The sequence below is a fragment of the Octodon degus genome, unplaced genomic scaffold, assembly GCF_000260255.1.
Source record: "Octodon degus isolate 3935 unplaced genomic scaffold, OctDeg1.0 scaffold00010, whole genome shotgun sequence".
Classification (NCBI taxonomy): domain Eukaryota; kingdom Metazoa; phylum Chordata; class Mammalia; order Rodentia; family Octodontidae; genus Octodon; species Octodon degus.
Window position 1 is genome coordinate 25511154 of NW_004524586.1, and position 27866 is coordinate 25539019.

General features: G+C 44.5%; 1 protein-coding gene across 2 annotated transcripts in view; it reads right to left on the reverse strand.

The window, feature by feature from the left end:
• Grk5 (G protein-coupled receptor kinase 5) overlaps positions 1–27866 on the reverse strand; it is a 244446-nt gene that overhangs the window by 202857 nt on the left and 13723 nt on the right. Inside the window, exon 1 of one of the 2 annotated variants that reach the window (XM_004625630.3) lies at positions 20281–20627. The exons of the other annotated variant lie outside the window; for it this stretch is intronic. Within the exon in view, the coding sequence (XP_004625687.1) occupies positions 20281–20332 (52 nt within the window). The 5' untranslated portion in view covers positions 20333–20627. Of the gene's footprint in view, positions 1–20280; positions 20628–27866 lie in introns of those variants that run through there. 2 annotated transcript variants of the gene reach the window in all.

Sequence of the window (27866 nt, forward strand, 5' to 3'; positions counted from 1 at the left end):
TTGTTTTGGGGGGGGTCAGGGTCTCACTTTGTAATTTAAGTAGGTTTTGTACTCACTATGTAGCCTGGACTGGCCTTGAACTCACCATGATCCTCCTGCCTCAGGCTCCCAAGTGCTGGGATTACAGGTATGCACCATCATATCAGGCAATTCTTTTTTCTTTTTCACCTTTTTCAGCACTGGGGGGGGGGGTCCCATCCCTTATTTATTTTGAAACAATGTCACCCTAAGTTGCCCAGGCTAGCCTCAAACTTGCAATCCCCTTGCCTCAGCCTCCAAGGGTACTGGGGTTGCAGAAACATGCACCATGCCCAGCAGACTCCCATAATTCTTAATAGGTTCTAGTAAGTCCATAGTAAGTCCATTATTTGAATATTCCAGGGTTTACTCCACTCCACCAATACTCTACTGATGGTCACTGAAGTTGTTTCCAATCTCTGTTGAGTAAATACTCTACCAAACAAACCTTCATATCATTTTTACACTAACTTCCTTAAGATAAAGTCTTAGAAATAGAATTTTAAGGTCAAGGGTTACACAGTTTTGAGTCTTTTGATGTATATATTGCCAAACTGTCCTTGAGAAAAACTTATCAATTTAGACTCATATCAGCATGGGAGTGTAACATGTAAAGGAGGAATCTAACCCTGTATCTTTCCCAACAATTAGTCAGCTAGTTATCTCAACCCCATTTCCTGAGTAAACCCTTCTTTTCCCACTAATTTGAAATGCTTCCTTTAGTAAATGATAAATTCTTACATGACCTGGGTCTGTATCTGGACTATTTCATTCAGATTATTTACTGGGTCTCTATCATCCTTGGGGCATTATCCCCATGTGGTGATAAAGACAGAGAGGCTAATTACTAGTCTTGTGGCCTCAGGCAAGTTATCAACAAAGTTAGAGCAGTCTAAGAGCAAATCACCAGCCTCCACCTTCTGCCCCATTCAGCTGTAGAAAACTATCAGAAAGACCCGGAAGTCCTCCCCACATCACTCAAGACTATGAAATCCGCGCACTACTGTGACAACGAGGCAGGCATGGAGACCACACTATGCGAGGATGAGGAGGTGGCCCAGGGCCTGCCAGGAGCCCACAGGAGCCCACAGCAGCACTTGGCCACGTCTCCAGCCTCTTCCCTGCAGGTGCCAGTAGTGTCCCAGCCGCAAAGTTGGTAGTGCTCTAACAGCTTGAGGGACATCTTCAAACCCACATGGCAATGTTTCTGAAGCTCATCTCTAGATGGAAAATTCTTACATTTTCTCAACAATATTTACTTGTTGTTTTCTTTGGCCAGATGGTGTAGCGTGTATTTTTAAATTTTCCAGGAAGACTGTTTATTAAGATAATATAGTACAGAATAATCAAACTGGTTTTTTTAATATTGCTTTCTATAATCCACTAAAGAAAATACTAAAATCATGCATTTTCCTTTCTTAGATTGCAGGCATTAGTTCAGATAGCCGTGATGGAGTTTTGTACTGTTTGTTTCTATTACAACTGTAACCCCTCCTGGCTCTAATTCCTCTGGGGTATTCTTTCATTTTTAATGTATAATGCCCACTCTTTAAATAAACAACAGATTCCAAAAGCAAGTGCCCTCCGTTGAATGATTATCTGTGGAAAATACACCAGCAAGCTCTCAAGATTGAGAAGGAGGGGCCAGGGACATAGCTTAGCAGAATAAGTTCTTGCCTGGCAAGCACAAGGGTCTGAGTTCAATCCCCAGTTCTACAAAAAAATAAATAAATAAACAAACATTAAAAAAAAAAATAAAAAGGAGCCAGGGAGATAGCTCAGTGGAATAAGCGCTTGCCTAGCAAGTGCAAGGGCCTGAGTTCAATCCCTAGTTCCACAAAAAAATAAATAAATATAAATAAACAAATAAAAGATTGAGAAGGGAAAAGAGCAGATCACCTGGGCCAACCTGCACACTTGTGCAGCTCAAGAAAATGTGACTTAGAGAGGGCAAGCGACACTGGAAGCAGTTCCCCTTCTTCAAATTTTCAGTCACTGACAACACTGTCAGTGGGAACTGAAACATGTTATTTCCATGCACTTAATAACAAGAGCAGATAGTATATCACCTCAAGGAAAAATAGATGTCTTGATCCCAATTCCGGCAACTTATGAGGCCACTGTCTCTGAGCTTTGCTGGATGTGAACAACACCATGGCTCCCACTTGTTAACAGATTCTGCTCAACAGTGGTACAAAGTGGGAATCTGGGGGCTGGGGAGAACCCCACCGGCTTTGGTTCTCCAGTGGGCAGCACAGACATCTTCTATTAGAAGGGCCCCCTCAGCAAAAAGTGCTGCATCCATTTATCCCAGAGGCCAGCAAAGAGCAGAAACAGGATCTAGTGGCTATCGAGGCACAGTGGTGCATGCCTGTGATGGGGGTGAGGAGGTGCTGAGGCAGGAATAAAGCTCAAGGCCATAAGACCCTGTCTCAAAACAAAACAAGAAGGGCTGGCCAGATAGTTCAGCAGATTTAAGCACCTGCTTAGGCAAACGCAAGGACTGGGTTTGATCCCCAGCATGCCATGCCAAGAGATGGTGTGAACTCCCCATCACTAGAAAAATTTGATAAAGCAAAAACTGCAGGGGCACTGCACAGCAGAGTCCTGTTTGCAGGGCCAATTTGGGGTTGATCTCAAGATAATTTCAGGAGACACTCAGAAAACCTGGCGCTCTTGAGTCCTGTGGGCAGCTGTCCCCATGCCTGGCCCATCAGAGAAGCTCCTGGGCCACTGATAAACCACAGATTCCCAGCTTCCCCTCAGTCCATCACAGCCAGGGCCTGGTTACAGGCTCCACTGTGTCCCTCCAAGATCCAGATGTTGAAGTCGTTACCCCAGTACCCCAGAATGTGAGCACATCTGTAACTAGGGCCTTTATTTCAGTAGGTCTATAGGGCGGCCCTGATCTGACTTGACTGGCATCGTTACACAGGTGGAAATCTGGACATGGACACACTGGAGGAAAGAGGATATGAAGAGACACAATGATACTGAAGAGACACAGGGGAAAGATGGTTGTCTACAAGCCAAGGAGAGAGATGGAATGGATCCCTCTAACATCTGCCAAGAGGACATGGCCCTGCCCACACCTTGATTTTGGACTTTTGGCCTCCAGAGCTACAAGGCAATATATTGCTGCTGTTATTAGTTTGCAATGCTTTGTTAAGAGCAGGACTAGGAGACCCACACAGCATGCGAGTCAGTGTTACTAGAGCTGCCGAGCTCTAAGATACAGGTCTGGGGCCTAGGAGACTGTTTTTGCCCTGGCATTTCACCCTTCTTTGTGGGGGGAGGGGGGAGTTCTTTTGGACTTCAATGCCTCCTCCAGGGAAGGATGTGCAGGCTACATGCAGTGAGCTCCTTCCTGTATCAGAGGTGACACTGAGCCCCAGGCCCTGCATGCTAGGGCAGCCTTCTCCATGTTACTCTGATGCTTCCACGCAGCCACAAGTACCCCAGTGTGAGCCACACACTTAAAAGTGTCTCCAGGAAGAAAATGCCACTGGCTCCTCCAACAGTTGCAAAGTTACTGAAGACTCTGGGCTTTGGACCATGCCCTCATGCCAAACTTATCTTGGAAGGAGGCAAAGTGGGGAACAGCACCTGGAACTCATTTCGTATCATACTGTCGCAATTTGAGCTTTCAATTCTCAACCATATCATCCTCACTGAGGTAAATCACATGCAAACTTTCAACCAAAGTAGTTACCAAAGACGGAAGAGCCACAGGATTCCAGAGAACACAGACACATGAGCAAAAGACATAAGAGGAGCCCACGCTGGCACTTGCAGCACCTCCGCAGGATTAGGAAGGGGTGTGTCCTACCTCTATGACAGCAAGGGTTGTGCAGTGTACAATCAATGCCCTTACATGCAGGAACCACACCATGGGTTTGCACCAGGGAAAAAAGGGGAAGCAAGTCCTTGCTTTCTGCTCTCAGGAAACGCTTTATGTCTCTGAGCTTGACTTGCTGGTCAAACTAAAAGAGTAACAAACACCACAACTGCTAGGTCTAACTCACGGGTGGTGATGATGGCCAAAAGTGAGAAACGTTAGGCCTCTTTACAAAGCTGTGGGCTTACTCTCTGAAGCCATATTTCCTGCCCGATTTACACATGCAAAAAGAGTCGCTGACATCAGAGTCAAGTCTTTGAACTCTGCCTCAGTTCAACCTTGATTTTCCCAATCCCAGCTTGGAACACTAGAGATGACTGATGATTTACAGATGAGGGATATTAGATCCCACAGGTTTCAAAAGTGCCACAGCACATATAATATCTCCTGTTCTCATCAGAAAATGTACTTTAGACATCTCTAGGGTCACTTAACTTTATTTCAGAAATTATTACTATTCTTCACAAAGGGAGGGAAAAGTTACTAGGCAGATATTCCCACAGGAAAAAAAAGAATTAAGTCTTTAAACTAAATATATGCCAAGGTTGGGGAGATAGCTCAAGGGCATAAGTGCCTGCCTGGCAAGTCTAAGGTCTTGAGTTCAATCCCCAGTACCACAAAAAAAAAAAATCAATAGCCATCTAAAATAAATATATACCAGACAACTCAGTGGACTAAAGTGCCTGCTTAGACAGAGCACAGAGGCCAGGGATGATCTCCAGTGTGCTGTGCCGGCCCCACCCCTGGGGCACACTGAGACAGCAATTGAGATTGGGTGTGACTGGGTGTGGTGGCATGTGCCTATAATCCCAGCACTTGGGAGGCTGAAAACAGGAGAATCACTACAAGTCGGATCTGTAGTGAGACCCTGTAGACCCTATATTAAATAAAAATAATAATAATATAATAAATAAAATAAAGATGGATATACTATACAATGGGTAGGCTATTCCTACATATAATACACTCTATATAACATATTCAAAGATTGGAAACATAAATGACCTAAATTGGATCTTGGTTAAATACAAAACTGATCAAATATAATCAAAGACGCAGATTTTCTTAGAATGGGATAACTCCTAAGGGTCTAGCTGAAGACACCCAGCATTCCACTGAAACACACTGAGCCTCCCAAAGCACTCACAGGTTTGTCTACTACCCATTCACTTCACAGCAAACTATAAACACAGATACAGGAAGGCCGTGCAACGTACTAGTGAGAACAGCTGCAGGGCAGCACGTGAATGAGGATCCTGGTTGCGCAAAACTGTATCTCTACGTTCATATATGCATGCACATGCAGAGAACTGGGAAAACGGCCACCTGAAGACCGAGGCACTCATCTCTCGGTGTGGGGTTGGTAGTAGTGGCACCCTGAGAGGACAGAGATTTGGACTTTCTTCTTAATGCACTGCCTTGTTCGGGGTGTGAGTGTGTGTGTGTGTGTGTGTGTGTGTGTGTTTTGAGACAGGGTCTCACTATGTAGTTCAGGATGACCTTAAACCCACTATGTAGTCCAGGCTGGCTTCTAATTCATGATGATCCTCCTGCCTCAGCCTCCCAAGTGCTAATGATTATAGATTTGATACCATCATACCTGGATTTGGATTTTTCTTGAGACAACAATTACTATCTGTGCAAAATTTTTTTTAATTCTTTTTTTTTTTTTAATTTTTAGGGGAGGGTCTACAGGGTGTTCAGGGTCTCACTACTAGATCGTACTCATAGTGATCCGCCTGTTTACAGCCTCCCAAGAATTGTGCAGAATTTTTTAAATCTTAAAAATTAGAATGACTCCTATTTAACTGTCACACCTCAGATAGATATAGATATACAGATACAGATATATAAATATATAGATATATAGGTATATATTTTTTGCACCAGAGATTGTACTCAGGAACTTGCACTTGCCAAGCAGGCACTTATGCCACTGAGCCATATTTTTTGTTTTTGATGACTCATAGGTTAGTGTTGATACTCCACATAGCCACTAAGATTATGAGGACAGAAGCTGTGATGAAGGATAAAGAGAATCAAACATAGAGATGGGGTCCGGTCCCAGGCCTAGGATCTGGAACTGGCTAAGTACTACAGGCTAAGATTCACCTCTCAAGCCTCAGATTCTTCATCTCTACAAAAAGAGCAAGGGGGAAAAAATCACAGGATTGGAAAAATGAAATGATGGCTGCAAAGGGCTTGCTAAACTTTTATTGTTTTGGAAAGACGCCCAGTGCCCACCCTATTCCATCAGAGTCTAGCATGATACCTGCTACACAGTGGCCCAACTCAATACTGGATTTTTGGTACTAGGCAAGAGGCAGCAGCCAACCCATAGCTCTTTCCATCAGAATTTTGCTTCTATTGAACCTCCACACTCTCATGAGCCAGACAGATTTTTAGAACACATAGGCCCACACGATACAAAAGAAACTGCAAGGACCCAGGCTCACTTCTCAGCACTTCCTCAGGAAGGATGCGACTCTTCCTAGGCCTCTTAAATACTCTCTCCGTCACAGTCTTCCTGAAATGCTTTCAAGCTCCTAAAAAGGTTAGCAAGCATACCAGGCATCATGATATACAGCACAGGCAGTCACCCAATGGTTCCCAAGATGTAAACTGAAAGGTGTCCTTGAAGGGACTGTGAAGACCAGTCCTCACCTTGGTAACCCACTCAACCATCCAAGAAAATCAGGGTTTTCCTTCTTTAATTTATACTTTGTTATCTATTATGGAGAATTAAGCTTTAATTTTGAAAATTCCATCTAATTGGATACTACTGACGAGAACACATCTGGGGCAAATATCTAGGCCTGGTACATTCCATCCCAAGCACTGGTTAGTGGTTTGGAGAATGAGTATGCGGCAGAATAACCAGTGGTTACTAATTACTATATATCAGAGAGCCTGGCATCACCCATAAAGCCCCATCACACTGGCCTTTTCCTCTTCGGAGAGATTACAGAATCAACTGTTTAGAACTTTTCCCTTCACATTAACATACGTTTTCCTTGTCTTAATTGGATCCAGCCTCCCTGCTGTGAGCATAAAGGCAACTTTTCTTTAATGATTACATCCTTCAAGTGCCAGGTCATCAGCCATACCTAGGTCTGCAGGGACCACTGCTTGGCTTCCTGTTTTCTTTCCATTCGCTCAGCCTCATGCTAATAGTGATGGGAAAAGCATGCGAAGACCATGTCCTCAACTACCTTCGATTTGGCCAAAAAAGGAGTATTATCAACATAAAACATCCCCTCTGAGCAATGCAGGGCCTCACAGAGCCTGGGAATGGGGGAGAACTGTTTGCCCCAAACATTTGGTCTAATGCAAATATTTATTTCTGCCCAAACAACAAAAACAAACCACTTCCAACTTAGGGGGAAGGGGAGTTTGCCAAACATTTTTTTACAGTTAAGACAAACATTTGGAAAACATTTTCCTATTGGCCCTCAACCCTTAGTTAATCTTCCTTAACCATGTTGGAACATTTCCTAATTTACCATCTACTGTGACATCAAGGCCTTTTCCTTAGGGAATTTTCATTTCTGTGCTCTCTCTTATCCTTCACATAACACAGAGCATCAGCTACTCATTCTGGAAACACTTTTGAACATCTATTATAATGTTCCGGGCACACCCTCCTCTGACATACACCCTCTCTGTCTGTGACTGCAGGCTTAGTGGCATCCACCCACAACAGCACTGGGCCTGAGAAAAGGTGGGCGTTGGGCATCCTGTCATTCTAGTCAACAGTCCGGCGACGGGTTACCGTCACTTCACCCACGACTCCTCCTAGTTCCTTCTCAAGGATGTTATCTGCCCACCCAATATGCTTGCTCATCCTGGGCGCATTAACACAGGCAACATGAAGACAAGGAGAATGCTTTGTGCATCAGCCACTTGAAGCTGCTCTGCTGGTCCACTTGCTGACCCTTCTAGGCTCATTTCCATTCAGAACTGCTAAGGCTTGGCCAAAACAGAATTCCATTCTCCAATGAGGTTTCACAAGACCTTTTATCAAATATGCAAGCCAATTGCTGCCATGGTTCTAACCACACAGTTGGGTAATCCTACCCCTTACTCCCCTTCTCTTCCTGAGGTGGGCAAGCTCAGAGCTACACCTCCTCTGCAAGAGCAGATCAAAGGCATCACTTCCGGTCCTCTCAGTATCAGACAGTGACAACGTGCTGGCCCCTGGCCAGGATGCCAAGCCTAATAGCAGACTGCCCCAACATTCATGATTCTTAGACTTTGTTCTACAAAGTAAAGTTGCTAAGTTAATGCAACATGCACACAGGCACACACACACACACACACACACACACACACACACAGGTTGACATAGTTCTAAATGCAAACCCTCATAAGGTTAACAAAATGAAAAGAAATTAACCTTAAAGGGGATGGAGAGTATTGCATGCAATTTTCAGCAAAGAGACAGGATGCCCTACAATCTGGCAGAGGAATCCCCCATGCCACCCCTCTACTTTTGTATTAAACAAAGTTAGCCAGAGGTGGTGGCATATGCCTATAATCCCAGCACTCAGGAGACTGATTTGGAGGATCACCATGAGTACAAGACCAGCCTGGGCAATACAGTGAGACCCTATCTTAAACAAAAAAGAAAAAAGATCGCTCTGCAAAAAGCTGAACATACACTAAGCTCCCACCATCAGGCAGGGGCACCTGAAGTCAAGAAGGACCAAGGGAGCAGGAAGGGGGAATGAGGCAGATGTGGCCTGCACACGCTAAGCCAGTGCCAGCTGGAACTAGCCTGCTCACTGCCCGCTTCTTGGCCCTGCCAAGGAAAGGAAACAGTACTGCTGCCAGTGATGTGGCCCACACCAAACCTCCTGTCACTGTTCCCATCACCACCACCCACCTGCTTTAATTCCCTCTGCCTTCCCAAAGGCCACAAATCTTTGGCCACTGGCCCTACTAGGAGGAAGAATAGCAAAAGGCTAACTAACCTTACTCGTTTGATGTGGAAATGTGAAAGAATACAGGTAACAGAGCTCCTGAAAGGTAACACGTAAAGGCCATGTAAACGCGTGGGTTTTGCACATGCAGACCAGTATATACCGCTACACAGGGCACATACATATCCCATCCACCCTTCAATCACAAGCTCATTTTAAGGTGAAACACTTTTATACTTCTAAAATAGAAAACACGGGGCCAGGGAGATGGCTCAGTGGAATAAGCGCTGCCCTGGCAAGCACAAGGGTCTGAGTTCAATCCCTGGTTCTGCTAAAAAAAAATAAAATAAATAAAATAGAAAACACTTGCTGTAAAGTCTTACTCACCAGTCATTCACCACCTAGTTGCAATTACTTTATATAACTGCTTTTTGTTTCATTTTGGGGGGTCTGGAGTTGGCGTTGGGTTGGGTTGGGTATGGTTTGCTTTTGGTGGTAGCAGGAATTGAGCCCATGCCGTTCTCACTGAGCTACATCCCTGGCCCTTTTTATTTTATATTTTGAGACAGGGGCTCAACAAGTTGCTAAACTACCCAGGATATATGGGCCCGAGGTTGTGATCACCCTGCTGGCCTCTCTGAGTAGAAATATGCACTGGGATTACACACAGGCACTCCCATGCTTGGCGCCTAACTGCTTTCAGAGCATTTAGCTGAAGCAGTTAGCTGAAGCCAGTGACTGTGAAGGAAAGCGTGTTCTTAGTTGGGCCCTCTTTGCAGGGAATCGGGGAGAGACCTGCTTTCTTTTCTACAATTACAAATTCATGGGCATTTACATTTAAAAAACACACCACCCTGACGAATGAGTTTAATTTGGGCTTATGGTACTGCAGGAGAGGAGATTCATTTTGGTACGTGGAGGCACCGGTCAACATGCAAGTGCTCCCCAAAGCCCACAGCTCAAGCAAGTGGCCTTGGACAAATTATTTCCTTTCTGTGCCTCTGATTCCCTCAACAGTAGGGTTACCTCTCTTCTGAGAAGACGGCCAGGGAGGCAGAATGACTAAGCAGGCCAGGCTCAGCCAAGGCGCTGGCAGCCTGTGGCCTCTGCCACTTAACAACCACACAGGAATGTTCTTATCTGTTTATCTCAGTTTCTTTTGCCTCCTGCTCAGGCCCCGGAAGTTGTCCCTCGAGGTTAATTTCATCGTTGCCTTTTTAAGAAAGATTGATCCTCCACAGATTACAAATTCCTAGAGTCATGGCAGCCCTATCAAAAGTGGCCTCATTGATCACTCCCCTCGTCAAGAGGATGTAACCAAGGACTGTGGCACAATTTCAAATGGAGTTTCTCTCTTGGTCAGGAAGAACAAGTAACTAACTGTTTTATTGTTTCAAACACTTTCTGTTTCTTTATAAGTGTGCCCTAACTGGGTTATTGTTAAAATGTTTCAAATCGCACAAGAAACAGTGTTTAAGGAGAAACCATTTTGAAATGGTTACAAGAACAGTCTGTGTTTGACAGCTTTCAATACATCTTGGTTTTTATTTCAGTTTGTCCTGTTCAGAAGAATGGAAGCCCTTCGGATTGTTTTGCCTATTTTCACTCTCATTTTAAATCACTTTTTTGACCGCTATGGAAGTTTCTTTTTCTTCCTTCTGTGGATCTGCTGTGATTACACAACTTATTTTTTTTTTCTTAATAAGATGACTTTTTCAAAATATCCTCACATTAGGAGTCTCAAGAAAGAACATGGGTTCGGTATGTGCCTACATAATGCACTTAATTTGAATCAGGAAACTCAGTTGCTCAATTTAAGCACATTTCTCAACCCGATACAAAAAAGGGTCACTAAAACCCATGAACTGTTCCTCTTAGAGACAGTCAGTCCCAAGGGGCTGCACCACCCTGCTCAGGCTCTCAATCTGGAGAAGACTGAGGCAAGATTGCTGCAAATTCAAGGCCTGCCTGGGCTACAAATGAGGTCTAGGCCAGCAGGAACTGCATAGGGAAACCCTGTCTCAAAAAGACAGACGAAAAAGAGGGGAGGAGGAGAAGGAGAAGAGGCAGAGGAAGAAGTAGAGGAAGGAGAGGAAGAAGAAAGAAAGGAAGAGGGAGAGGAAGAGAAAGAGGCAGAGGGGGAAGAAGGAGGAGAAGGAAGAGGAAGAAGTAGACGAAGAGGAAAGAAAGGGAGAGGAAGAGGTAGAAGGAGAAGAAGGAGAAGGGATAGGAGGAGGAGGAGAGGGAGAAAGGAGAAGGAAAGGTGAAGAAGTAGGAGTAGGAATTGTTACTGTAATGTTATGAGACTGTCACATTCATTTACTACGGAGAACTCCAGAGAGCTGCTCAGTCCAAAGAATCCTCTATTCTACACTGCTCTGTCCAACACGGGACAGCCATAGCCTTATGGCTACTGAGCACTGAAACCTCCCTACCATGCTTGGAAAATTAGTTTTCTTTAATAATTTAAATCTAAATAGTGATGTGCAGCTAGTGGCTACCGTGTTGGAAAGAGCTCTTCCAGAGGACCACACAGATGCTTTTAATACTTTGGGGGTCATTCCCAGTGATAGGCCTCCTCAAAGACATAACCCAACAAGAAGCTAAAAGAAGTTAAGCATGGAGGGTCACCTCTGTAATCCCAGCACTCCAAGAGGCCAAGGCAGGAATGATATAGGGGAAAAAATGAAACTCTTGACCTGAAAGGTACTTGGGACAAGTTTGTGATCTCTAAAACCAAAGAATGAATTTTAGGAAAAAATAGAGGTTACAAGCATAATATATTTACTGGGGGAAAGAAAGCTCCTGTCCGAGACAGGGACAGGAGGGTGGCCCTGAGCGGGTGGTTCCCCAGAAGCTGTCTCTTCCAGGGACTTTTACAGAGTAAAACCATGCAAGTCTAAGGTGGAGAACATGGGAACTCGCTTAGGTGGGCAAGAGGTGGGACAAAATTATGATCAACCAAAGAGATTACAAGCACCATTGCTCAGGCACAATGATTAAGTCCAGAACCAAATGGGGAAGGGAGTCATGTAGCAAGCGGGCATGAATACAGAACAGGACTTTGTCCAGTAGCTAGCCAGTAGTAGTCAGATTAGTGACTCTTCCTAGGTTCCTCAAGGTGATGATCAATCCCAGATGCTTATCTTTAGGGAGGTCAGCATTTGTTCGATCTTTGGTCTTAAGGTCTGGCCCCAGCAGAAGCATCTGTCCCTCTTACAGTTGTAAAGTATCTTGTCTCCTTCAAAGGCCTAGTCCTGTCTGACTGCCTATAATATTTCTATTGAATTCAGCTGCCTGCTACAGAAAGATCACAAATTTCAGCCCAACCTGGGCAATTTAATAATTTAGCAATACCATGACTCAAAAAAGGGCTTGGGGTGCAGTTCAGGGCAAAGAGCCTGGGTTCAATCCCCAGCACCAACAAAAAGAAAGGGGGGGAAAAAGCCAAGAGGAAGGCAGCCTCTACCCCCTCCAGTCTAGAACTGCCGTCCATCAAACTGCCCAGGCCTCTGCTATGGAAAGACCCCAAAGCTCCACCAGGAAGGCACCACTGCATATGGTCTCTGCATGGATCACTTCCTTGCTCAGTGAGAGAGCCTTCCTACCACCATTTTTACTGACTTCCATTTGTCAGAACTGACCTTCCTACAATCTCCCTGAGAAAATTAGAAGTTGTCTTCCAGATTGAAGGTCCATCCCTCAAGTATGACTTTTAATAATCCTTAAATTACAAATTCTAGGCATAGCAGAATCAATATACTGTGTCCAGCTATGAAGTTGACAGCAATCAGCCTCACCTCTTAGGGGAGAAAAAATACAGTTCTACTCTTATCCAGTTTACCAGTTTAAAAGCTTAGAAAATGGGGCCGGGAAGATGACTCAGTGGAGTAAGCGCTTCCCTGGCAAGCGCAAGGGTCTGAGTTCAAACCCCAGTTCTTTTTTTTTTTTTTATTTTTCATTTTTTAAACATTTATTTATTTATTTATTGCGTGTGTGTGTGTGTGTGTGTGTGTGTGTGTGTGTGTGTGTGGCCAGCTCAGCCCACCAGGGGTCAGGGCTGGCTGGCATGTGGTACTGGGGGATTGAACCGCGGTCCCTGTGCTTTGCCAAGCTTATTCCAAGTAGGTGCTTTAGACCACTGAGCCATCTCACCAGCCCCTTCAAACCCCAGTTCTGAAAAAAAATAAAATAAAATAAAATAATAAATTAAAAAATAAAATAAGGGGGCCGGGGAGATGGCTCAGTAGAATAAGCACCTGCCTGGCAAGTGCAAGGGCCTGAGTTCAATCCCCGGTTCCGCAAATAAATAAATAAATAAATAAATCCCCAACCCTTTAAAAAAAATAAATAAAATAAAATAAAATAAAATAAAATAAAAGCTTAGAAAAGGACAGGGAAGTGTGGCTTGCTACACAGGGTCCTGCTAAGTTGTCCAGGCTCACCTGGAACTTACAGTTCACCTGCCTCAGCCTCATGAGTAGCTGGGATTATAGATGTATACTACTATACTCCACCCAAGTACTCAACTGCATCTCTTCATCCCATATCCCCCAAATGAGGACTGAACTCAGGACTTTCACACCGAGTTACATCTTCAACCTCTTTTTATTGTTTGTTTGTTTGTTTTTTTTTAAGACAGGAACTTTAAGAGGTCCTGAGTGTGATTTTCCCCAACCTTATCTCCTAAAAAGGACAGGGTCTTGTTAACTTGATAAGCTGCCCAGGCTGGGTGCAAACTTGTGATACTACCTCAGCCTCCCAGAATGCTGAGTTTATAGGCATTTACCACCATGCCTGGCTTAACTGCATTTTTTATACCTATACCAGGAATTGAACTCAGGACCTTGCACTTGCCAGGCAGGTGCTGTGCGGCTGAGACTTAACTGCATTTTCTTAACCCATCTCTTGTTGCTTTTATCCAAGGCTGACATCCAACACATCACCTTGTACCCTTCAACAGTCAAATGATCAATGAATGAATGAATGAGTTTGACTCTGTTTCAAAAAATAATTCTTCAAGAATAGTTTTTTTTGAAATGACAAAGAGAAATGGGAGGAGGGTCTAGTCAGGAAGTAACTGCTTTCTCTTTACGAAGTAGCATGATTTATACAAAATGGACTGCTTCCTCCAGTGTTTGGGTGGTAGTAAAAGGAACAAAATTGTCTTAATCCTCCAGAAGTAGATCTTGTCAATATGTAGAATGTTTTTAAATAAAAATTTTCTCTGAAGTAGAGCAGACTACGTTAGTAGAAATCACCTCTATTACATATGGCCATAATCCATTTTAATCATTTAAAATCCTAGCCTAAGACCCACTGTCTTCTCTATTCTATTCTTGGATATAAGGGACAGGGACTCAAGACAATCAGAAAGAAAACATTTCTGATATGTTCAACATGTCACCTTTTTGTTGCTATTGTTTTGCCAAGTTTCATTTCTGAATAATATGATCTACAGCAATAACAACATAAGACTTTTATTCTGCAGCTATAAAATATTTTCATTTTAAAATTATCTTCACAAATATATTGGCAACAAACATTAACTTTAAACATTGCCCATAGTTCTCACTGGTTTCATAAGAATATTGAGAGTTGATAGGAATGAATTGACTAGCTCATGGTGGAGGTGAATTTGACCATATATCGAGCCTGTTTCTGAAATCCACTTGGGCATTCTTAAAGCCTTTCGCGCAAACCCAAAGGGTATCATTTAGCAAGCCACGACAAGAGTTACAGCTTCCGAAGACATAATTTAAAGAAAGATTAGTTTGGGCACTAGAAGAATCATGCTCCTTAGAGTTCAGAATCTGACAAGAAGCAGCTAAGCTACTGAAAGATGAGAGTCTTGTGGGCATTTATCTGATGATTATAAAAACAGACAGCTAGATTAACTGCAATCATCATTGGAAAACTTTCTTTAAGAAAAAGCAAGGCCTTCTGAAACACTGCTTTTGGTTTCTCTACCTCCAAGTTGTCAGTACTGAAAAGGAAACTCTAAAAAAATAAATAAAACGCAGTTTCATTTAACAGCATTGTGTTTCACAGGCCAGGCTGCTTTCGTACAAGCTGAGGAGTCTTTTTTAAGGATGAAAGCTGTTGTTCTTCTATACTTTACGGCTGAAGGAATGAGTCTGCCTTCCCAGAGCAGGGAAAGGGCTAGGAGCTTCACACACCCCCTCCTTCTCATAACTGAATACAGCCACGGGCCAGTTCCAGCATCACTGGAGGCACGAGGGAAGAGGTGGGGTGGGCACTGACTCGGGCCTGCTGTGGGACACCAGATCCATCTGTCCAAGGCAGAGCCTGCCCCTCCCAGGGGCAGATGCTGGTACACTCCCTGCTGCTGTCCTCCCTAACCTCCCCTCTGGCCCCAGCTTCACATTCCCCCAAGTTCCTAACCTAGATCATCAGGAACATCCAGGCCAACAAGTCACAGGCTTAGCTGAGAAAATGGTTCTTGTACACTCTGGGTTTTGGCAATTGTGACAAATGGCAAAGTCATTATGTTCCTAATTTGTCTGTCAGTGCTCGCTAGGCTCAAGCTCAGGAAAATGTGATCAATACTCCTTCTGACGTCTTCAGTGATCAGATATGGCAACTGCTGGCCTGAGAAGAAAGGAAAGGTGGGCTCTTGCAAAATTTCTTCTCACCACTGCTCATTCAGTACTGAAACAACAGATCTAGACGGTGAGAAAAAGCAAAACCTCTTATTGCAATAATAAAAAAAAAAAAAAAAAGACACATAAAAGGCATTCTGCTAACACTCTTTCTCACTGCCTTTATTTCAACACTAGCTTGCCTGCCAATTTTCTGAGATCCTGAAATGTAAATAGATAGAAAGAGTTAGTCTGGGTCTCTTTTTCATTAAATGCTTAATCACTTAGTTCATTTCCATAAACTGGCATGAGTTCAGTCTCAACTTCTTTTTTCCTTAACCATTTCTTAGGAGAATAATCTGAAGTCCCTACAAGTGTTCCAATTGATGTTTTCTCCTAAAATCAGAACAAATAAACAGCCCACAAAATAGATTTCAGTGGGTTCAAATTTTTGAACTTAGTACTTCATTGTTTGTTTTTTATTTTGAGACAGAGTCCAGTAGCTAGTAAGTAGTTTAGGCTGGTCTTGAACTCCTGGTGATCCTCCCACCTCAGCCTCTGAGTGCTGGGGTTACAGTCATGTGTCACCATGCCTGGTTATCTTTTCTCATTTCAAAACAACTACCACTAACATACAACTTGCTTGTATATTTTTTAAGTATTTACAATGAATCAAGTTTATCCAACTCCATTTACAGGCTTTCTATTTCACTGTCATAATAATGTTTTCTACTTCATACTTGTTTGATTATAGTATGAATTCAAACATATAATGAACTTACAAGCCATTTGCCTTTAAGAATACTCAGTAATACCAAAGGGTAGACCCCAGAGTTACCCATCAACATCAAGTTACAGTATTCATGAAGTGTGCCTGTCTTTCTTCAAGGTCTGTCTCTTTATTGTTTGGGACAAATGTAAGTTTTACTTGAAAGCCAGTTTAAATTGTTTACAATTATTTTGCTAAATGAACCAAATTAAACTTCATATTTTTCCATTGTATTTTTCATCTATAGCAATTCATAAGCATATTTTAATAAGTACTTTTATTTGGTTGGTTGGTTTTTTGTTTGGTTGGTTTAGGAGGTTGTTTTGTTTTATTCTGTTTTGTTTTGAGACAGAGTCTTGCTATGTGGTCCAGGTTGACCTCAACTTTCTCAGTCCTCCTGCTTCAGCATCCCACCGAGTGCTGTGATTACGGTGCATGCTACCACACCTGGATTAAGAAGTGTTTTTAGGAGCTGGAGAGACAGCTTGGTAGTCTAAGCGCCTGCCTGGCAAGCACAAAGATATGGGTTTGATCCCTGGTACCGCATGCTGTGCAGGCCCCAGAAGCCAAGACGTACCACGCCAGTGCCAAAACCAGGCATGGTTGTACATGCCTGTAATTCCAATGCAAGGGAGGCTGAGACAGGAGGATCACTAGGAGTCTGAGCTGCGTAGTGAGACCCTGTACAAATAAATACATAAATAAATAAATAATTTTTTTTCAAAAAGAAATATTTTTAATCATTTTAACAACTGAGATTATTTTACGTATTATAAAGTTTATGTTAACTATTTCACTAACCTTGTTGAGATGTTTATTTATTTATTTTTATGTAATTAGTACAGGGTCTATAGGACTTCATTACACAGACCCGACTCCTAGTGATCCTACTGTTTTCAGCCTCCCAAGCACTGGGATTACAGAAATGTGGCACCACGCCCACGGGGGTGGGGCCAGCACGGCATGGCAAGGCATGGTACAGCACAGCACAGCAGGGACCGAACCCCTGTCACTGCACCTGCCTAAGCAGGTGCTTTAATCTGCTGCACTATCTGGCCAGCCCTACTTTTTTTTTAAAAGAGTTTGTTTTTAATGTTTTTATTTTTTAAAGAGGAAATGTTCATTTTAAACATTTACATAGTACAGTATTTGGACAACTACTATATTTAATAGACTGACTTCAAGTAGAGAACTAAAAAGAAAAAGGGTTTCATTTCTCAAATTGTCCATTGTAATTAAGATATATTGACACAAATTTCAAATAAAAGCCTAGCTTTTATTAAAGTGAAGCTTTTTTTTTGCTCCGCATGCCCTCAGGGCAGGTTTGGCTGGCTTGAGTTGTGGGGATCAAACCACAGCAACCTGAGTCTGACTGCTTTTTTTTTTTTTTTTTTTTTTTGCGGAACCAGGGATTAAACTCAGGCCCTTGCGCTTGCCAGGGAAGCGCTTATTCCACTGAGCCATCTCCCCATCCCCCTGACTGCTTTGTTGAAGCAGCCACTTAAAGAATTGAGCTAAGGGGCAGGCCCCCAAAAGTGAAGCATTTTAAATTATGTTATCTAGAGATAACAGAGAAAATAGGGAAAATGCAAACTGAAAATTGTGACTGTTGCATAAATGACAATTTTCTTCTCATATGTCAGTCTGCTCCTGCTTCCTTACAGGCAAAGACCTCTCCACTTCTAGGCATCTTTGAGAGCTATTTCTCACCATGAAAAGAAACTGAAAAATACTTTAAAAGGAAAAAAAGTGAAGGACACATTCTTGAGCACTTCTAATCACTGTAATTCTGTCCCAAGGGAGTCTGTCATTCCAAACACACATCCAACCTGCTGCTCTCCTTCCCAAGGCTCTGGAATAGTCTATTTGTTAACCCAACAAACAAAAAGATCAGCCAGTAAATTCATTTTAGCAAAACACACTGGAAAGAACAACGGGGGGGGGGGGGGGGCACCTAATAGCATTTTGTCCACTCCAAGGAAAACATTTTATTTTACTTTAGTTAAGTTTATTGGTACATTTTAAGTATACATAAAGATCACATTCAGCATACAGAATTTGCAACCGTACACGATGTATCTATAGCCACACCACCCTGAATGCTCCAGATTCTGTCTGATCTCGGAGGCTAAGTAGGGTCAGGCCTGGTTAGTACTTGGAAGAGAACACATTTTAAAAGAAGCAACCAAATGCTAAGGGAAGAGGAAAGTATCTTTACAGGCAAACAAATGTCTAACGTAGCAAATCTGGGGTGCAGAGTCCCTGAGCAACAAGAGGAACCAGCGAAACTTTCAAGGCCTCCAGCACCGTGATATCCAGAGATTTCCTGAGAAAGAATTTCAGAATGGAGGGAGGATAAAAGCTTCCCCACCCCAGCGACCCTGCCATGTGCAATTGTGTCCCACCACTAGGTGGCTGGCTGCAAAGGCTGCAAGCAGGGGGCTTTCTCCTTTTATTCCTCCAGCACTGTGCTACCCAGCCAGCCCAGGAGAGCTCAGTAACCCCCACCGTGATGTAGTTTACTAAAAATGTCACATTAGGAGAGGGTGAGAAAGAAAGAAAGTAAGCACAGAAAGAAAGATCCCTCCAGCTTCAGTCTGAAGTCACCAAGTGACAGTCTCCCCTAGAAATCTGTCCATACCAAAGCTGAGTGAACAGAAATTACAGAGATGGACCTGCATATTTTAAACTCTGCTCTGTATTTTCAAAGCACTGCTTCCTTCAGGGATTTCAAAATCAACCTTCCAGGTGGCTAAGTTAGAGCTGCTTTAGAGGGACGAGCACCCACAGAAGTGTGACCTGAACACCCGGGTGAGTAGCTGAAAGCCAGCCCAGGGTGGGTTGTGTGCATCACCTAGCCGCACAGCCTACACCGAGCCACAAGGTGATGGAATGGACTGGATAAACATGAATCGTTTTATTGCTAGCCAGAAACCCTTCCTTCATTCATCAAAGTGGGTGAATGAAAATATTAAGAAGTAGGTATGGCATTTTCATGGGTTGCTTACTAAGGATCCCTCTAAAGGCAAGACCTTACATAGTTTGCCTTCTACCTTGGGTATCAAATAAAACCTCCTCCCAGGACAGGGAAAAACCACTTCCCTTTTCATAAAAAAGCTGCACACCAAAACCCAAATCTTGGCAAAAAAGATGTTACATAAATTCCAGGTATTCCTAAATATGCATGTTTATACACACACAACACAATCCTTTCAGAAAGCAGTTAAGTTTGGGGGCCATTTCTTTTCCTTCTTTTTTATCTCAAGAAAGAGTCAAAATACGTACTTAGACATATGACTTAAGTTCTTTCCCACTACATTTAGACAATACTTCCTGCTAGCTAAATGCAGGAAATCTGATCATTCACATCTGAAAGGCGAAAAGCACCATCACACTTACCTTCCTTAACTGTGACAAAACTAAACAGTTCCAGTATCTGTCCACACCTCACCCCAGAAAAAAAATAATAATCTCAACTGGAATCCTGAATTACTTTTTAGGTGACATGTTAGACAACGAACAGCTAATTCCTTAACATCTTACTTTGTCTTTAAAAGGCTTCCTTCCACCCGACGGGATTTCCCTAAGATACATTCCCAGAGGATGGTTTCCAGCAATAGTCTCTATCAATTCAGCCTGTGCAGCCTGACTTGGCTTCTTCTGATTCCAACACCCTCTCCCACCATCCACACACCATTGGCACTCACAGAACCAACCATCCCGGGCCGACTCGGAAAGCGATCTTATTTGCACGTTTGCCCTTCTCTGCCTGAAAGAATGTTCTTCCAGCTGACCTTTTTAACAGCTGCCGGGAGGGCACGATCTGTAGGCTGAGAGCTAGAAACTAGGGCATATTTTAGCATCCTAATCCCTGCAGCCTGCTCTGCCCAAGTCCACATTCTCTGAGACCCAGGGCGGGAGCCCCGCAGCGTCTCGGAGCAGCTCTCGGCTGTCCCGACGCGACCGACTCGCCGCGGGCATCCCGCACACGCGCGGCCCCAGCCCACGCGCCGCCGACTCCGCACCGCGGCCCGGCGAGTGCGCCAGGCACGCACTGGCCCCGCCGCTTACCTTCCCGGGCTTTCAACAAGACCGTGTTGGCCACGATGTTTTCCAGCTCCATTGACAGTCCGCGGTCAGCGAGGGAGCCGGCCGGCCGGGCTGTCAGCGCCTGGGTGCTGCCGCTGCTCGGGCCGCCGCCGCTGCTGCCGGAGCCGGGAGCCAGCAGCCCGCCTCGCCTACCGCATTATTCCTGCTCCGAGCCCTCGAGTTTTCCCCCTCTGCACAGAGGAGCCGCCGCCGCCGCTTCTTCCTCCCTCTGTGTCCCCCCTCCCCCCTCCCTCAACACTCTCCCCCCCACCCCCCACCCTCCGCGTGTCTCTGTCACTCCATTCTCCTCCCCTCAGGCTCCCTCGGATGCTTTAATGCCTCGGATGCTTCTACCTCCCCTCCGTCCCTCCCGGGGGTGTGGTACTCGCAGACTCGGGCCGCCGCGCTGCGCAGGCGCAAACCCGGACGCGCCTCCTGCCTCAGCGCAAGTGGCGCGAGGCCTGCTGGGAGTCGTAGTCCTGGGCGCGCCAGGGCGGGGCGAGCCGAGCGGTCTAGCAGTCTGGCCGGCCCTCGGCTGAAGGAGCCGGAGACACACCCTGCACGGCGCCGAGAGCGGAGGTGGCCGCCGCCCGGTCGGCGGGCGAGTCAAAAGCACCCCAGCCTCGCGGAAGCCTCCGGTCCCGGGGTGCGGGTCCGCTCGTCCCCTTCCCGCCCTGTCCAGAGTCGGGCACACGGTGTCCTCAGGCCACGGCGGCGGTATGCGAAGCGCCCCGGCCGGGCGGGAGCGGGGCGGGAGCCGTAGGGTCCCGGGGTGCTCCGATGGGAGACCCGTCAGTCCGCTGGCCGCCTGGGGCAAAGCGGGCCCACGAGTGAGCCGCGGGCGCCAGAGCCCGCATTCGCCCGCCGCCCGGCCGGCCACCGCCTGCTGTCTCGCGCGCACACGTGCCAAGTCGCTCACAGAGCTGCACTTTGTTTGCTCGGAAGGCGGGAAGGGCCCCGCGAGCCTACCTCGGTGTAGGCGCAGCCCGAGCGCCCCCAGCCGGCGGCGGGTCTTCGCGGATCGCGCCTGTGCTGGGGTCTGCGCGTGGGAAGCGCCGCGCTGGGCTAGCAAACCGCCTTGTAGAGCGCCGGCCCCGCAAGCCAACAGTCTCCATTACAGCTGCACTCGCTCAGACGGAATTATAAAAACGCAGGCGGAGTAGGCTGAGTCTGCACTGTAGAATGTTAATGAGGACCAGCCAGGCCAGCTCGACCCGGCATGGATATGTGTTCAAATTCTGGACTTATTTATCTTGGGGCTGCTAGATTCTTCCACTGTGGTGCTGAGAACCTCAGACTCCAGACAGCCTGGCTCTCCTACTTTCTCCAAAAACTCTCGTCCTGGGTAATGGAAGCTCTCCTGTTACCTGGGGTCTGCACTCCTGTTCTTTGGACCGGGGGCGGGGCCGCTTGGCCCCAGGGAACAATGAGTCCTTTGCTTGCTCTGCTCCGAGAGTCTGTGGGCCGGATATCCGTTCTGAAGCCAACTCTGGGCTTTCTCTGTCCAAAAAGAGGAAACTTTCAGTCCCCGGGGCTGCCAGGAAGTAGCAGGGAGGTGCTGAGAGAAACAGAGAACAATTATTCATTGGAGAATATGAAGAAATTAATAAACTTTCCAGGCCTTCGAAGCTAGATTCTAACAGTCCAGTATTGTCTTCTTTCCGGTGGATACATCCCACACCACCAATTCCTGTTGTCCAGATTTGGCTCAGTGGGTCTCCCTGGGCCTTACTTTACCTGTCTGCAGAGTCACAAGGCAGGGAGCTGAGCAGATAGCTTTCTGGGCATCTTTCATTCCCGGAAGTATTGTTCTAAACCACCCAGACGTGGTCTTTGCTACATATCACATGCCCAGGTCCTTTCTGAAAGAGACTTAAAGCTGGCAGCATCTTAGAGCCCACCAACTACAGTGGTCACTTGTCAACACCCTACGGCCTGATCTGACCAAAGTTGATTTAGTTGACACTAAAAATATAAATAATTTAAATATTTTTAAGTAGCTTCTGCGCCACAGCAACCTGGTCAGATTTCCTGTGCTTGCAAATCCTGGGGCACTTATAACAAGGCAGATTCTGCTTAAAGTGCAGACCTGCAAAGAAATTTTAAAAAAATAAATAAATGTAAATAAATATAAATAAATAAATAAGACATTGGGGCCGGGGAGATGGCTCTGGAATAAACGCTTCCCTGGCAAGCGCAAGGGCCTGAGTTCAATACCCGGTTCTGCAAAAAAAAAAAAAAAAAGTGCAGACCTGCATCTGTTATTTCTAATAAACTGTAAGGTTCTGCCACTTCTGATCAGTAGCCTACACTGAATGGCAAAGCCCTAGAGTTCACCATAATCATCACCATTCTACGGTCTTACACCCAATGAAATTCAGTGATCTTTACTATATCTGGCCTTACGGACGTTTGAGTTTACAACCTTGGAAACCTCTTCCTGTCTCCCTCATTTTACTGATGGGAAGCAGACCAGAGAGAAGTGAATTGAGCTGGCCACTCAGCAAATAGACGTTAGCCTCTCCAGTTCTCTCTTCACTACAGGTAATGCATCCTAGCTACAAAATAAATGCTCATAGGTCAAGTATCTGCCTCTATGAGGAAGCGAGGGCATTCCAGTGCAAGAATGAAACAATGGCTGGCATTTACTTAACCCCAACACAGGGCCAGGCCTCATGCTATTTGTTTTGCATTGATTATCTCATTGAACACAGCATCCGAATGAGATAGGGAACATAGCTCTATTTTATAGATAAAGAAGTGTTATTATTTTCCTGAGGTCACACATAACTAATAATAAAAGATTTGAACCCAGCTGCTGACTCAGAATCTGTGCCCTTGATTTCTGTATAGCTAGGCCAACTGGCACAACTTGGCTATGGCTGTGTTTGGCTGCCACAGAGAACCTGTGAGGAGGCGAATGAAGTAGTTGACTAAAGGAGTAAGACAAGAGGGTTTTCATTCCAGTGCATAATTCCACCATTATATATACAGTTAACTACTTTAACAACTCGGTCTTCATGAAAGATGTTTTAAAGGTAGTCTGTTAAGTATCAATAGAAAATCATTGACAGCCAGCTGAGAGAAAGCAGAAACCCACATGGCGGTACGGGTGACAATGAGGAACGAGACTCTGCAAGAGACAAGTACTGACTTCTGATTGCACCCAGGGTCAGCTGAAGCAGAAATGCAAAACACGGAATCGCATTCTTCTGTGAGCACCTGTATCTCCCAGGGATATAGATGCAGGATGTAATTCCTTGTAAATGAAAATTTGCTATAGCCACAGCCTACCTTCTTCCAAGAGTATGGGTTCCTTTTGCCTGAATAATCATGATGACTCTGCTGGATGTTGGGTTTTCATCATTTGCTTTCCTGTCAATTTGCAGATCATCAGAAAGTGGGTGGAAGGAGACCTCCCTTTCTCTTATTCTCTTCTTTACAGTTTATGAAAGCAGTTTCCCAGGGAGCTCGCCAGTAGGAAGGAAAGCAAACTGGCAGGCAAACACCCCCCATGATGGAATAAGGGCCATTGTAAGATATACACAAAGGACTTTGCAAAAAAAAAAAAAAAAAAAAAAAAACTGATCTTAGATTCAGAGAAATTCCAAGACAAGACAATGGGAGCTGAAAGTGAGTTGGAGGCGTGAGGCTCTTGGTTAATATTCCCTATATCCTGGAAGCCCTTCATCAGTAGACCCCAGCCAGCACTTAACCAAATTTGACACTAAAAAACAATGCCCTGTAGTAGACCACTTATTCTTTTGTTAAACAATGGTTTTCTTTAATGTTGGCTCAATTATAATTTTTTTTCTCATCTACACAGTATGAGTCCATGTCCTATTGCCAATAACACAGTTTCCTAGATTGGGTCAGTTTAAAGAGTTTATTTTGGCTTATAGTTCTGTAAGACTAAAGTTAAGGGACTACATCTAGAGATGTCTCTTGCTGGCAGAGTCCTGAAATGATATACCATGTCACATGATGAGAGATAGGAGACAGAGCATACATGTCCTCTGGTTCTGAGAGTCAGGTTAAGTTTCCACTCTCTTAATACTGCATAATGGGGATTAAACTCCAACATGAATTTTGGAAGATAAACCATATTAATTTTTTTTTATTTGTGTGTGTGTGCGTGTGTGTGTGTGTGTGTGTGTGTGGCCAGCTCAGCCCACCCAGGGGGCGGGGCTGGCTGGCATGGGTGCTGGGGGATTGAACCGCGGTCCCTGTGCTTTGCTAAGCTTGCTCCAAGTAGGTGCTTTAGACCACTGAGCCATCTCACCAGCCCCAAGATAAACCATATTAAGGCTCAAGTATCATCGTAACCAATGACATCTGTGAGGAGTTATAAAAGTACCACACTCTGGAAAAAAATGATAGCCAAGCAACATGAGAAATCTTTGTAGCCTTTAGTTTTAACAGGTTAGCCAGGCGTGGTGGCACACCCCTGTAATCCCAGCACTCAGGAGGCTGAGGCAGGAGGATTATTATGAGTTCAAGGCCAGCCTGAAATGCATAGTGAGACCCTGTCTCAAATAGACAAAAAAAAAAGAAAAAAGAACTGGTTGATCTTAATCTGGGAAGCTTCTTCCTGGTATCACCAGAGTGGTACTATAGCAGTTTAACATGTTCTTTTCATTTTTCTGTCTCTGTCTGTTTATCTGTCTCTGTCTCTGTGTTTGTCTCTCTGTGTGTCTCTCTTATCTGTCTGTCTGTCTCTCTCTCTCTCTCTCTCTCTCTCTCTCTCTCTCTCTCTCTCTCTCTCATTCTTTCTGGGAATTTAACCCATAGGCTCTGTACCACTGAGTTACATCCCCAGACTTTTTTATTTCTTTAAAGAGGCTCTCGTGTTGCCCAGGATGGCTTCAACTTGCAGTCCTCCTGCCTCTACCTTCTCAGTAGCTGAGGTTACAGATCTAAGCCACCCTGTCTGGCTCTAACATAGTCTTTTATGTTAGAAGACAGAAAGCACCCCCCTTCCCTGATGCTCTTTATGTAGGAGCTCTGAACTATTACAAAGTCTAATGAGACCACTTCCTCAGTCTTACCACAGACCCTTTCTCCAGTACCCATCCCATTATTATACCCAGAACCTTGATGCCTAGCCCTGTCCTGCAAGGTAGCTACGGTCTAAAACCATTGATGCCTCCATTGTTTATAGAGGAAACAGCCACAGAGAATTTGATCTGTTGCCAAAGATTAACTGAAAAATGTGTGGTAAGGCTAGTTATTTGGATGAGTGCCTACCTTCTCTGTGTAGACGCCTAAAATATGTCTTTTTCACCTTTTGGATCTCTAACCCAGTAAAAGCCTACACATAGTGAGAATTTGGCAATATTTGCTGACTTGGACCACATATGGCATGATCAGCCCCACCTACTTATACCATGGTATGCTAGTTAACTATCAAAATTAAGATCAGTGTCAATAGGAAAAGCAGGGAAAACTCGCCTCCTGAAATCAAAATTCATCTGGTACAAAAAGCCAAAGGCAACCACCCAGTCCCCAGGGATTTCAGATTTCTGATGGGACCTGTCCTCAAATCTATCAACCCAGTAATTCACCTAGCCCACCCACCCCCCTTTCTTTTTTTTTTTTTTTTTTTGAACTGAAGTTTGAACCCAGGACTTTTGCACTGAACTACCTCCTCAGCCCTTTTTTATTTTGAGACTGGGTCTCACGAAACTGTTACGGCTATGCTTAAATTTGCAGTCCTTCAGCCCCAACCTTCCAGAGTACTGGGATGACAGCTGTGCACCTCTATAGCCAGCTGGTCACCCAATCTTCAAACTAATCATATCAATTTCAATTCTATTTTCAGTCTGACTGAAACACAAGCTATTTGCCACTAAATTATCTCACAAAAAAATTGAGCATTTTTATTTGGCTTAGTACTGACCCATCAACAGGTGCTAGGAAAATGTTCAAGCTGGGTAGGAAATTATACAATAAAATACATAACTTAATTCTGCACTTTGAAAGTAGAAGGAAAATAGTCTCTTCTCATAAATGGCTTAAAAACTGATGATTTTCTTTCATTGTCAGTAAGAATCTAGAACATCATCCATTGTAATTGTTGGCTCCTAACATCCAAAATTGAAAGGAGAGGTTGAGTTTGTGGGGATTGAATCCATGATCAGCTGACTGTGAGGAGAAACATCACAGTGGAAGAGCATGGCAAGTGAAGCTATTTGGTTGCAAGATACTAGAAACCAGAGCAGAGAAACAGTGCTGGAAAAGAAGGGACAGATGAGCAGGTACAGACCCCAAGGTGACTCCACTAGGACCCACCAAGACACACATCTAGAAGTGTGCTTTACAAAACCCCGGGCAGATCCAAAGCTAATCAGATTGACAGACCAGCTTCATCATCAGATTCAGTGACCAGCATCTATCAGGTAAAGACATGACCAAAGCTTAGAATGGAAATGCATACAATGTTAGCAAAAGTAGACTGCTTCTTAAAAGAGGAAGAAGAGAGGAACAAAGTTGGGTGGAATTATAGGGAAGTTTGTAATCACGTGACTCAGAGGTAAAGTGGGCTTACAGGACAACCTTAATGCTATAAGAACATAAACTTTCTTTTGTTCCAGAGACTCTGAGCTAAATTAACTTGGAAACGTTAAGTTAAAGTAGGCCATCTCAGGTATATGGATATTAAATTGACCCAACAGAAGGAGGATATAATTTTCCCTTATTGAAATCTCAGCTAACAAGTTATATGTCAAATGAAATGTATCATGTACTTGCAGTTTTTAAAATGCAGTGCTTTATGCCAATTTTTTTTTTTTTTTTTTTTTTTTTTTTTTTTTGCAGTTCCACAGAATAGATAATTTGCCCAGTTGATTTGGGGCAGCGAGCTTCCTGCTGTAGTAACATCTCAAAGCAGATGCTCAGGCTATATGCCACTGAAATGAGCTGGGCAGAAGCTGGCAGGTGCAGTTGGAGCACCCGTTCCTATAGTTGTCAGTCTCCTCCATAGAGACAGGATGCCACCTAGCATGGACCTGGGGAGCTGCAGCCACTTCCACTGGACAAAAATGTGTCTTGCGCTGTCTCCTTGTAGTGTAGAATGAGTCCACAAGTGTACAAAGCCACTTCTCACTTGTTATAAAGAAAAGTGCTCATGAATGGTTCTTGGGTCACAGAACATGTCTATTTCATATAGCTCAAGCCCCAAAACCCTGATGTACTCCTGGATTCATTCCTGTGAACCTAACTTCTCTGTGTCTCCACAAAAAGGGGATTTTCCTGGAGAGGCTCTGATTATTTGGCATAGTCCATCTGGGCTCCTATAACAAAATAGAACTTTATTGCTTATAGTTCAAGAGGCTGGGAGACCAAGATCAAGTCATCAACAGATTTGGTACATTTGGAGAGGACCCTCTTTCACAGGTGGTTCATTTCTGGCTGTGTCCTCATATGGTAGAAGGAACAAATTCTCTCAGGCTTCTTTTAGAAAGGCATTAATCCCATTCATGAGGACTTTACCCTCATGACCTAATCACTGTCCCAAGACCCCACCTCTTAATAGTAACTCATGAATTTTAGATGGACACAAACATTCA